General features: G+C 37.4%; 1 protein-coding gene across 1 annotated transcript in view; it reads left to right on the forward strand.

Annotated features, from left to right (window-relative positions):
* The window catches only part of CTNNA2 (catenin alpha 2), a 1,091,309-nt gene that overhangs the window by 1,060,558 nt on the left and 17,709 nt on the right, over positions 1–13,042 (forward strand). The window contains exon 18 of the mRNA XM_087863625.1: positions 195–338. Coding sequence (XP_087719751.1) covers positions 195–338 — 144 coding nt within the window. The remainder of the gene's footprint in view (positions 1–194; positions 339–13,042) is intronic.

Raw genomic sequence — 13,042 nt, forward strand, 5'->3', positions numbered from 1 at the left:
CATATGGCCGGGCTGCTTAATATCACTGATGCCCACCCATATCTCTTTCAGCACCTAATTCCTTCATATGCCTCTTTCTCCCAATGACCCACTCCCTCTTCCACTTCCCTAATCCCTTCCCAATAGGGTACGTTTTTTTTTTTTTCTCTTGCTCTCTCTCTCACTCACTCTTTTCTGTATCTCTCGGAAATCAGACAGGAGTTCAGAGCACTTTCACTACCTTTTATGAGGTAGATTGTGATGTCATAGATGGGGGCAGGGCTAGTCAACTTTCTACCCACCTCCCAACCTGTGCTGAGGGAGCTCCGATCGGGAGTGGAAGCAGTGATTCCTCCATGGTGAGTAACTTTGCTTTCTAATGTAATCTGTCTCATTGTAAACATTAATTTTGAAAGCAGGTGTATGGGGATTCAAAGAAGTAAAGATGTGACCATTCAAAGTCTTCTTTACTTACTATTAACCAACTTTGGGCAAAGGATCTACTTATTTATTCTTTGTATGATTTGAGAATTCCAGAGCACAGATATATTCTTCAAGCATGATCTGAACTTGAGATGTAGAAATGGTATTTCATTCCTTTATTTCTTAGTCTTTCTTCCCATTGGGACTGAAAGTCATTGCATATGTGGAATGAACCCATTCTGTAGTCCTTTGATGAGCTTCTTTAAGGAAGGCTAGTTAAGAGAATGTGTTCTTCTTCATTAGAAAGATTACAGGGTCACAAAATATCCTTTACTGGTGTTGGCCCAGAGAATCGGTCTGCTCTTTTAAAACTGTGGGGTAAAATTGTGAAGAAACTGATACATAAAGAATTAATAAACTTGGTTTTGATGTAAACAAATGAAAACATTCTAACGTAAAGAAAAAAATATTTAAAACAAAGGAGTCACCACTCTTGCAAGATTAAGGGTGCAGCCATTTCAAAATGTCGCAACCAAATATGCTAACTTTTTTGTTGATGTTGTATGTCATAACACTGATGCTGTTTTGTAGGATTTCTTCGTAGTTAAGAGCTGTGAGATGTCACTGTTCTTTGTTTCATTTGGGTTTCTATAATACTGATTAATTCTTTTGTATGCCTTAGTATTTAGAAAGAAAAAATCTGGAGTGAGCATTTTTCCTCCACTTTCCTTATTCTCTCCAGGGTACCTATTAAAACTGTCAAGATGTCAGCTTTTATATAAAAGGGCAAAGGAAGTTCATGGAGGTGGTTAAATCTTTAAAGGATGTTGAACCATCAGGGTGGGCGTTTTTAAAAGGGTTTGACCATCAGAATGTGAGGCCCTGTTAGTTTTCATAGGGTAGGAAAACAAGCTTCTTGGTGTGGATCATGGGTATTAGGAAATATGTTAAGAAAATATCATTCATTTTCTTCAAAGTGTGCATTCCTATTTAACTAACTATGTGTGGATACTGGTGTTGGAAAATCAGAGGCAGTTTGAAAGGAAGAGTCCTTTCTAATCATTAGCTTTTCTATTACTTGTGGAAACCTCTCTCCCTCCTGCCCTGCCAAGTTACCCATTCTTATGAGCTCAAAAGCGCTAGAGCTAATCCTGTTCTTTTCATTACCTGGTGGAGCAGCATGGCAAGTTCTGAAGTGACTTTCCCACCTACACTTTCTAATTTAAGAAGTGACTGTAATGGTAGAGATTTCAAGTACAATAATGAAAAATAGAGCCATAACTGGCCAATAGGAAGACTTAGGTGAAAATCACCTATAGTCGACTTAATATTGCAATGTGGGTAACAATGCCAAAGTCTTACGTATTGGGTGATCTCTCTCAAGTCTTTGGCCTACCTTCTTTTAAAAATTCTAGACCCCTCAAACCCAGATAGAAGGAAACCTTGAGTGCCTGAAAACTCTGATGTCTAACTATAGCTCAAGTGTTTAATGTCTTTTATCAACCTCTCATACAGCTGCCAGGTAAGAAATGCTCATATTTTACAAACCCTTGGAATACAATCATCTTTAACTTCGTGAGTTAAGAACAGCTGTGTTGTGCACTTGTGCAAATTCAGAGAGTCTATCATGGAATGCATTGTGCATGCACTTGTTTATCTTCATGTGCATGTTTCATTTATAGTGGCGTTCATTTTTTTAATTCATTTGTATGTATTAAAATTCTAATTTAAAAGTACTCTATATTGTGCTATAAATAAAACCATGAAGTGTAATAGAAGTTGAATTAATTTGGGGTCTCCACATTGGTAATAGTAGTTCCATTTCTGTCATTGACTAATTAGGTAACTGAAAGAAAATTAGATCTCTTGGGCCTCAGTTTTCTTATTGTAAAATGGTGATTGATGATATACAAGAGAAATCCTAAGGTACCCTGCTCTGAAATTGTATGGTTTTATAATATATTTTTTAAGAAATTGTTTATGGGAAAAAGACTGAATAGTTGATGAGGCGTTGTTTTTGTATGAGACATAGCATTCTATAGACTGGAAAGAAAATTTCAGTCCAAAGTAGGTTTCAGAATGTACCCTGTATTTGATGTAGTGTTATTTGGTTAACAAGTGGGCTCTGTTCTTTTAAATGGACAGTATCAAACCTGTGATAGTTAGCTGCGTGTTGATTTGGAAGATTGATTTGCTTTTTTAACTCTGTAATTTTGTTGTTCTAATATTTTGAGATTAAAAGAAATCCTTAACTACTAGGTAATGGATGGATCTGGATATCACTGGGAATGAAAAATTAAAAACTACTTTGCAGTATTATAGGAATTCTTTTGTGGTGTTGGTAAGAGTTGATAAATAGGGACTTGGTGGGTATTAAGGTATGTGTTACAGGGAATAGAACACATATAGGGCCTCGCTCCTGCTCTTGGGGAGTATGCAACCTTTTTGGGTGTCTAGACACATGCCAGGTGTCAACTTAAGGGTGAAGGCAGTACATGTCCAAGAACTGAGATACATCCCTGTGGTGTTGGGTACATTGGATTGCTCTGGGAAGGCTTTTTGAGAATCTGAGAGCTTCAGCTCACTTGGAATACAGTGGTTTAAATTTGTGTCATTGCACATAAGGAGAGCAGGGGAGCATTTCAGGTCATCAAGATCATGGAACTGTAAATCTTGCAGAGGAGCTCTTGTGTTTAGATATGCCATGTGTCAAAGCCACACATCAAAATATTTGCGTATAATCCAGCCCCATACCTTCCCTGAGCCCTTCCCTTTAATCATTTGCTGACTACAATAGATGATATTCCTGTTTACAAGAGTTGAGGAGCCTGCTGCAAGTGAGTGAAATTCAAAGATTATTTATTAAGATGTAATCAGGCAGCCATTTTCTCAGTCATACAAAAGGTCATATCATCACTTGCAGCCACAACAGCAGAAGAGAAATAAAGGGAAGGAATTAGGGACAGGAGACTCTAGCTGTGAGACATTCTGATTTTCTGACAAAAGTGGAAAGGGATTATGTTACCACTGACATATTTAGAAATATTGATGACCGTGAAGAAATGTACATAAGCTAGAGAATCCATGTAAGCAGGACAATTTTCCAAAGCAAATGGAAGGTTCTTTGTGTACTGAGCAGGAATAACGTCAGACTTTGCTCTCAAACAGCCAATGTTGAGAAGGTTTAAACACTAAAAGCTCACATGATTATGTAAGTCTCCTTCCCCAGTGCACTTGGGAAGAGGGTATTCATTTGGGCATGATTTGCCCACATTGACAACAAAGCACACTTATGATTGAAAGCTGCTTTGGTGCTGTAGGTTCATAGATGATTTGCAGTATATACTTTGCATCACTTAGACAGCACTATTTGTTGTATTTCTTGCCATCTATATTCCTTCTAAGTTATTACTTTGGCTTTTCTAATAGACTGGAATTCCATGAGTCGAACTGCTTTTTCACCGTTAGAATCCCAGATTCTAAAGACTTAGTTTACATCATCCAGCAAAATGTTTCTTAATTTCCTATCATGACCATCTCAGGAATATACCATCTCAGGAAATACCATCTCAGGGCCTCGCTCCTGCTCAGGATATACCTGAATATACCATCTCAGGAAATATAGAATATACCATCTCAGGAAATCACTTTCAAAAAGCAAAATTTGTATATATGGGAATGATGAAATAGCATGATCAGTCTGTGTTCTCTTAGAAATAATTTTTCCCAAAAAAGTTCAAGTAGAACTTAGATAAAATTTTGTCAAACAGTATAAATTATTAAAGGAAGTTGGAGATATTAGAATCATGTCTGTCTCCAAAGAACAATGACAAATGCTGGCACCTCTAGGGGTGACTCTAGTATCAGATTATAATTCAACAAGTGTTTGTTGGGTAAATAATATGTGATATTCACTGTCCTCTGAATGGACATGGAATTAGCATGGAAAACAGACCCATGATCAATAACTATAACAGTAATTATAAGTTATAATAATCACTGTAACAGAAACATATACAAGGTGATATGGGCATTCCTGAAGAGAAGGGGGAAGCGGAAACTTCATAAAGGGGGTGATATTTTTTTAAACCTTCATGAATAAGTAGATGAGAGTTTTCCAGGTAGAAGAGGAGAGAAAGGATTAGCTCAGGAGAGGAACAGAATGCCCATAATTTTGAGGTGTAGATGTGTACTGTGCTGGTTGGACCTGAAAATATCAGAGATGCGTGGAAAGATGGAGAAAAGTAAAAAGTGGAGTTGGAAGTTTGACAAGTAAAAAGTGGGGTCTGGATATTAAAGAAATTTTTCTGACCCATTCTGATTTTTAATGAGTGTTTCTCAAAATGATCGAAGGATCATCTGCATGCCAAACCCATCAAGTGGTGGGAGGAGACTGTGGCTAAAATGCAGAACTGTGGCTAAAATGCAGACCTGTTAAAATCAGGATTGTGGAGAGTACGTTCTTAAAATCTGTAACTCACTACCCCATCCTACCCCCAGGCTTTAGAATCTCTACAAGGCAACAAAACTGACTCATTATGTTTCTGTGTTCTTAGAAAAAGCTTCAGGAAAAAAAAGAATTAAATATTAAGAATAAAAGGCTTGGGAAAAATGGGATTTAAAGGTAATATAAGAACGTTCTTGAGAAAATTGGCTTAAATTTTGACTAAGCATAAAAACCTTTATAAGAATGGTGATTATTAAGTGTAAAGAATTGCCAAGTGATGTTATTAACATCTCCTTGAAGGAAAGGCATGAGACTACAAACATTTAAGGGACCGTCTTGCATCTTTAATTTTTATGCTCCAATACAAGGAGTTAATGAAGTTCAGGACTAAGTTGTTTTCCAACAGTCCAGAGCAGTATTTATTCCTGGGTGTATTTTTGGTAGAACTATTTGGCTACTTTTACATTTTAATTAGGGGAACTTTTTGAAAGAGAAATAAATGTATATATTAGCATTACCATCATGACTGGAAAAATCAAACATTCATGCCAATATAGAGCCTGATCTAGATGGTCTATGTTGAAAAATATGAATTATCTAACTATATGTCTAAATCAACAATCATTTGGAAGTGACTTTTTTCCTCTCCTTTTCTTCATGGACAACAATTATCTTCTACCCATCAGTCTATGTAAATGTTACACAAGTGTTCAAAGATGCCAGAAGAGAAAGGCACTAGAGAGTTATTTTACATTTGACTAAGACATGAGAATGAACCCTGATCTGGAAGAAGGTAGCCCTCAGATCACAGCAAGGAAAGTCCATTTTGGATTCAACCCTCTAACTAACTGTTTTGCACGCAGTTCTCCTGTTTCAGATTGCCAGAATCTCTTGTATTTGTTTTTTGAGAACTTTGTTTAGAAGTCAAGCAGTGATAGGGAACCTTGCTTTTCTCCCCATACTCACCTCTGTGCATATAATTGCAGTGATTGCTGTGGCAGAGATGGTGATCCTGTCACATACTAGAAGCAGTTGACTGGTAGAATGCCAGTGCCTGCCATTGATTGGGCAAATTGATTTTGGCACGGTGACCTAAAGATCTTTTTTAAAAAAATTCTTAGGTATTTTTTTACTAAGGATGTGTAGCTCTGTTACTGCCCGTATCACACCAACCCAGGCAAACATAATCTTGAGTGGTTCTTAGAAGATGTGCCAGGCAAAATTATTTACCTGAATAAGGCCTTCCATTTTACATGAATAAAAGTCAAGCTTAGAACAGTAACAGCCACATGGTTTTGATGTCAGATATGTGAAAAATAAGGTAGAGTACACTGTGTTCTCTTAAGGTAGATGGTAAAATTATAAGCAATGTATTGCTGTTAGATGTGAAGTTGGAAACTAACTCTTTTACAATTTGGGTGATATTAGGCAACATTCCTAATCTCTGGGCTTTTGTTTTTGCTTTATAAATTAGAATAGCAATACATTTAGAGGGACAATAGGACAACCGCCTGTAGTAAATGACATTATTATACTAGCTAAGATGCAGTGAGGGCTCAGTATGTCCCAGGCGCTGTGCTAAGTATTTTAAGTGCAGTATGCAATGTTTTTAACAGTTATCCTTTGGAGGAAACACTGTCATCCCCATTAAAGATATTAGGAAAATGAATTTCAGAGAATTGAAGTAACTTCCTGGAGGTCACAAAGTTAGTGGCTGACATACTATAGTGCTTTCCAAGAAGCCTCCCTTGACATTCTCCCACAGCATGATGTGTTCTGTTATTCCTAGTAGGACTCTGCAATGTAAGAACTTATCTAATTATCTCTCTCCCAACTTCTCTGCAAACTCCGTAAGGGTGGGGAATGTGTCTGAATGTTGACTTTTTCCCTGTTTCCTTGCGCAATAAGCACATAATGTGTGCTTAATAAATCAGCTTCCTGATTTTTTTTTCTAGCTTACTTAATTCCTTTGTAACTTTGTTAAATTTTCTAGTACATTACATAGACCGTTCTTTAAGATTATGGCATAGAAACATACAAAATTTCTTACAGAATAGCTGAATTAATCAAATTAATAATGTATTTTAAAAAAGGAATTTGAGAGTAAGGGCCTCAGTGACAGATTTCATTTCATTTGCTTTCCCACATAAAGGTTATGATACATTAAAATGTTAATTATATCTAGATGTGAAATATTGTGTTTTAATTAACTATCTTAAATTATTAACGCCCAATAATAGTATTAACAATCTGTATAGTCTTTCACATGTTTTAATTAGATATAGATTCAGCTTCATATGATAAAACCTCCAAAGAGAGAGTTATTTCTCTGTCATATAGACTAAGTCTATATGTGGTTCAGGGCCAATATAGGCAGCTCAGAATCATCAGGGACTCAGAGTACCTCTGATTTATGGTCTGCTCTACTTAGTGTGAGGCCTCTACTCTCAAGTGCATCTTTCGGTCCAAGATGCCTGCTTGTGCTCCTTCTGTTTTCCATACAGGAAGAAGAAAATAAATGTAAGGGCAAAATGGTGTGCTTCCAAGCTGTGTTAGCACCCTTCAGGGGGACTTCCCAGGAACATCTGTCCCCCTACCCCAACAGTTTCTGTTTACATCATACGAGGAACCTGAAAAAATGGGAGAGTTAGGCATGGAGTGGTCGTTCTTGCCCATGTATACCCTCCATTAAATGGAACACATAGAATTCTGACTTCCACCATTGCTTTGTGATCTTGGGCAAGTTATTTGACTTCACTGAGCCCCATTTTTCTTAGTTGCAAAGTGAGAATGATATTAGTATCTACTTCAGTGTGTTGTTGTTAGGGTTAAATACGTTAATGTGTGTCACACATTTAGCACGGTGTACAGAATGGAGAAGTACTGAATAAATAGGTAGCTAACTTAATTTTTCCTTATCTTGTCTCTGCCAAAAGATGATATTCTTTTTGATGATGTAGGTGCTACCTGTTTTATTTCATCATGTCTACTCCAGTTAACAGCTGGATGTACAGTAGTGAATAACCAGCCAAGGTCTGTACCCTCATTGAGATTCCATTAGTTTGTCATTGGGAGTCCTGGAGAAATCACTCACAGAGGGGTGATAATTCACAGTACAGAAGGGAATGACCTTAAAGAGAAATGAAGTAGTGAGTCTTACGTTACAATCTATAGAAGAATCACATGGGAAGCAAATAAAAATTTTCTGAGAATTCTGGGCTCTACCTCCACAGTTCTGATACCACATCTGAGATCAGGAACATGTAATTCTATTCCTAAATGTTTCTGATGCAGAGGACTCACGGATCACACCTTGAAAAATACTGGTCTAGGAAGTGGAGGGAAGAGATCCTTATGAGCTATGGTGAAACATTTCCGGTACTTGACGTCTGTTTGGACCCTTGCCTAGAAAACCCTTTTTGGCTTGCTGCATTAGCTGTTTTAGTCTAGCCTAGCCTGGCTAATTCCCAGCTGTGGAGAGCTGGTTGCAGTTGTCCATTGCAGGATATTCAGCAACATCTCTGGCATCTCCTCTATAGATGCTTGTAGCAACTTTCCTTCTCCAATAGTGACGATCAAATGTCTCCAGACCTTGCCAAATGTATCCTGGGGTACAGGGACAATTGCCCCTGGATGAGAACTCTAGATCTAGTTGATCTTGACCTTTCACCTAGAGTGTACATACTATTTGAAATGGAGTCTTTTATTTCTTCCTTTCTGGAAGGGTAGAAGATGACCGATAACATGGTCCAGCCTCATCTGCCAAATGCCCATTCTCAGCATGGCAGCAGGGTATGGATATGCACTTGCCTAGAGACAAGATTCCTGAGAATCCATCACAATCCTCCTCTGGCCATAGCCTTCATACACGTTTTAAAGGTCTCTATCCACCTCTCTTTTTGTTTACCCCAAACCTTCCTGTCTTAGAGATGCAGGCATTTCTATTATGAAAGGCAATTAAGGGCTTTGATGAGAATGTTGCTCGAAAGAAATTTTAAACAAGGCAAAATTTCTTCAGTTTTTTGCTTTTTATAAACAAGGGTCTTGAGGTTAAAATAATTCAGTTGTTTTTACAGCACTTTTTTAACAAATCCTTTTCACATATCATTATATATTTAGCCATTCTTTATATATATTTTTAATCCTTATAACAAGTGCATTTTTTAAAATATGAAAAAAAGCAATAGTTTGTATTTTTTCCTTAACAAAATAGTATTAAGATGTGCATCAGGCCAATGGTCTTGAAATTCAAATGACTTATGCAGGTGTTTTTGAGGTAATATTTATAATGAGTAAATCTGGCAATGCTGAAATTAGCGGGTGAGCCCTTGAAACCAAGCAAGTTGTAGGTAGAAACTGTTTCATAGCTTAGCATTAATTTTTTTAAAAGAAGTTTGGAGAGCTCTAATAGGTGGCGACTCCAGATATAACAGAGATCACTCCTTCTTTCAAAGGTGTAGCTGTGGTGCATTTGAAGAATTTGCCTTGGCAGTTTTTAGTCTATCAGGTAAAGAAATAATGAGGTAGCCTTTACATCTTATAATAAATATGGAGGTGATTTAACTTTGTCAAAGGCTAGATTCACAGGGACTCTAAGATAGGGATTGTGCCTTGAGGAAGCTTTCATCTTAATATTAAGTATGGTTTTTGGTAGGGGCAAGATACTGTATCAGACTCTCTCTAACCCTTTAATGTTTATCTTTGTTCAGTGGTTAAAAGTTGTCATTTTCGTGAAAGTTTGTGGAGTCCTTTTTTTTTCCGAGAAGTTTTCCAATTTCATAGATTTGAAGCTTTCTTTCAAAGGAACCACTAATATTTTTCTGTGATTTTTGGCAATACTGTTATGCATTTCCAGTCTTTTGAGGATGCTTTGTTCTTTAATCTGTGGTTTTTGAAAGTTTCTTGCATAGTTCAACCTCTTTTGCAAGGAAACATACAATATGTTGTCCATCCATAGACGTTCTTTTTTAACCAAATCATATTTCCAGTTTTAGATTGAAGGGGAATCCTCTGGTGCTTTTGCTGCATTTCCCCTAAAGTACAGTCATTCCAGGAGAAACAAATGATAAGGTTCCAAAGCAGGCCACTCCCTGGCAGGCGTATGTAAGGGGAAGCATCCCGGCTTCTCAGGGGAACTACTTTAAATGGCTTTTATTCTTATTCGAAAGCCGTTGGAGCTGTAGTATATTCCTAAATCCACCGGGAGCAGAAGTCACGCCCTTGTATTTCCGGTAACTGTCTTATTAGCTAGCATTTAAGCCTCAGTTCCCTCATCTATTAGGTAGTGGGAATAAAGTAATAAAAATCTTTTTGTGTGCGTGAGGATTAAGTGGTGTAACATACAGGAAAGATCTAATTGGTTTGGATGCTCAATATGTATTGAATCTGGAAAATATCCAGAGTATATTAACCCAGTAAACAGAAGTTATCAATCAACTTTTATCAGTAGGCTGGCCTTTTATAGGTCAATTTAAGAGGCAGCCTGAACTACGAATCTGTCATTCAACTGACTAAACACTGGGATATGTATACCAAATCCCAATACGGCTTATGTAGTACTAGCTCTGTGGAGGACATGACCAGTAAAGGGCCAGGAAGTACTTGTTTATATATATCCAGAAGCCTAGCTCTGGAGATAATACTTTCACACATAATACAAAGCTTTTGAAGACAAAGTAGCAAATAAGTAACTAACTATCTGATGCTAGCAAGGAATGTAACCAAAATTGAGCTGGAATCACTAAGGACGGCTCTAGGAATGAGTTAGCTGTCCTATTGCAAGAATAGTTTACCTTTATTTTTTGGCTAATCTGTATATCTTTTTGGACTGCATTCCACAGCCAGTTTTTGGATCCCAAACAGAAGGTCCCTGTGTTATATTTCTTTTGAGAATCCTATTCCCTGACCATTCCCCACACATGGGAAAAGTGGAATTTTAACTAGACTGCCCCAGCCATGCTTTATCCCTAGCAATGTCCACTGTCAGGTGGAAGAAGAAAGCTTACCTCCTTTTGGAAGTACTTTGTTCTTGTCTCCCTTGGGCTTATGATGCTCTCACACTACCGTGGGCATTTATTAAAATACTTTTACCTGTGCAGAGTTCCTTAGGCCTAAGTTACCCAGGTGATCCAATAACTTATGATAAATACTCTAAAAGGATTCCCAAAAGGTATCATGTTATTAGTAATACTTTATACTGACATTTTTTAAAATTTAAAAAAGTGTTGTAAGTTTATTTTCTCACTTGGACCTCAATGACTGGCGAAAGTATTATATCTCTATAGCTGAAGAAATAGAAGCTCAGAGAGGTTACTGTAGTGTCCAAAACTTTGACAGTCAGTGGTTGGCACAGGCAAGGTTGGAGCCAGTTTCTCTGATGGGCAGTCTTGTGCTTTTTGCAACGTAAGATGTTGCTGCTTCTAGTAGTTGAACTAGTTGTTGAGCAGGAGATAACAGGAAATAGTGTGTGTCAGGTGGTGTAGATGATGGTAGCAACTAACACATATTAGGTTCTTAAAATTTGTATCAGTCAGACGGACATCATATCAGTACTCATGGTGAAGTAAAAAGCTAAGTTGTAGAACTTTTGAATAAAGTCTTTTCATATTCTATGAATAAATAGCAAGTGGTATATATGGTGGCTAGGGGAAAGGAGAATTATAGGTTGTATTTAATCAAGTTTTCTTTGAACATGTAGATGACTTTAGAAGCTGGCAAGAAAATGAGTAACTGGATGATGTCCCTGCTTCTTGCCTAGTTCATATCTCATGTGAATCATAATTGCAAGATTAGAAGTTAGTGTGATTTTTTTTTTCCCTTTTTGGCTTAGGGAAATTCACCTCATTACTGCTTGGTCACATGACTCACACTTGAAAATAATTAGAACACATCATAACTCATGCTTAGCCCTATGATGTCACCAATAGCCAGGAACAGAGTTCAGAGCAGGAACACACTATGGTAGATTCACCTGGTCAAAGAAGACTGGATGTTGTATATCACATGGACTGAAGCCCGTTTCTATCAGATATGAATTTTGTGAACCCAAGGTCACAAAATAATTTTCTGTATTTGTTTCCTCATACATAATGGATGGTGGTTTGTACCATATACATTCATATTTTTTTGTGGCTTAGAGATTATGTATTAAAACACCAGGGTTATATGTACCAAACACAAGTCATGCCTCACAGATGCTGGTACTATTAATGAGGGAGATGATCTTTAATGAAAACTCAGTACTTTGCACACAGAAAGCAATAAACACAAAGAATTAGATTGTGGATGTTTTCTGAGCAAAGGATGATCCTGATTGTACCAGTGAAGCACAGTAAGAGGAAGAGGTCTTAAGATTTGTGTAGCAGTTTAGCTAAGGTTCATTATGTCCCTAAATTCCACTCTCCTGCCAATATCATTATTTGGGTACTCTTCCATGGAAGAATGAATAAGTGGAAGGTATGGAGAGTTGGCTGTACTATAATAGACACTGTGCCCTAGTTTGTCTTACGACAAGCTTTGTCATCTCTTATTTCCTCATCTGTAAAGTTGCAATTATTCAATAATATTTAGCGAATATTTAGGGAATACCCATTTGGCAGACACAGTTGCAGGTGTTTGGGATGTAGCATGGGGTGGGGGATAGCAAACCCAGAAGAAAATATTTGTTAGATGGTGATGACTATATGAAAAAATAATAAAACAGGGAAAGAATAGCAAAGTAAGAGAATAGGGTGGGAATGGAGATGCAATTTGAAAAGGAAAGTTTTCAGTAAGATGTAGGTATTTCATCAAAGATCTGATGGAGATGAGGGACCAAGCCTTGTAGTGTCTGTGGGAAGAGCATTTAGGCAGAGACAATATCAAGTGTGGGCATGACTGGTCTGTCTAAGCAACGGGCAAGGGATCAGTATTTAGGAGTGGAGTGAACAAAGGAAAAATCAGAACAATTGGGGATAGGATTATATGACCTTGAAGACCACTTTACTAGCTGTGGATTCTACCCGTATTGAAATGGGGGACTGCAGGACAGTGTTAAGAAGAAAAGGGACATTATTTGAGTTCATTTAATAGGATCATTCTGGCTTCTGTTTAAGAATAGCCCAAGCAGCACGTGTTGTGATGAGCACTGGGTGTTATACTCAACTAGTGAATCATTGAACACTACAGCAAAAACTGATGATGTGCTCCTCTATG

Source organism: Ursus americanus, chromosome 7 (genome assembly GCF_024610735.1).
Source record: "Ursus americanus isolate L20-20 chromosome 7, mUrsAme1.1.p, whole genome shotgun sequence".
NCBI lineage: Eukaryota > Metazoa > Chordata > Mammalia > Carnivora > Ursidae > Ursus > Ursus americanus.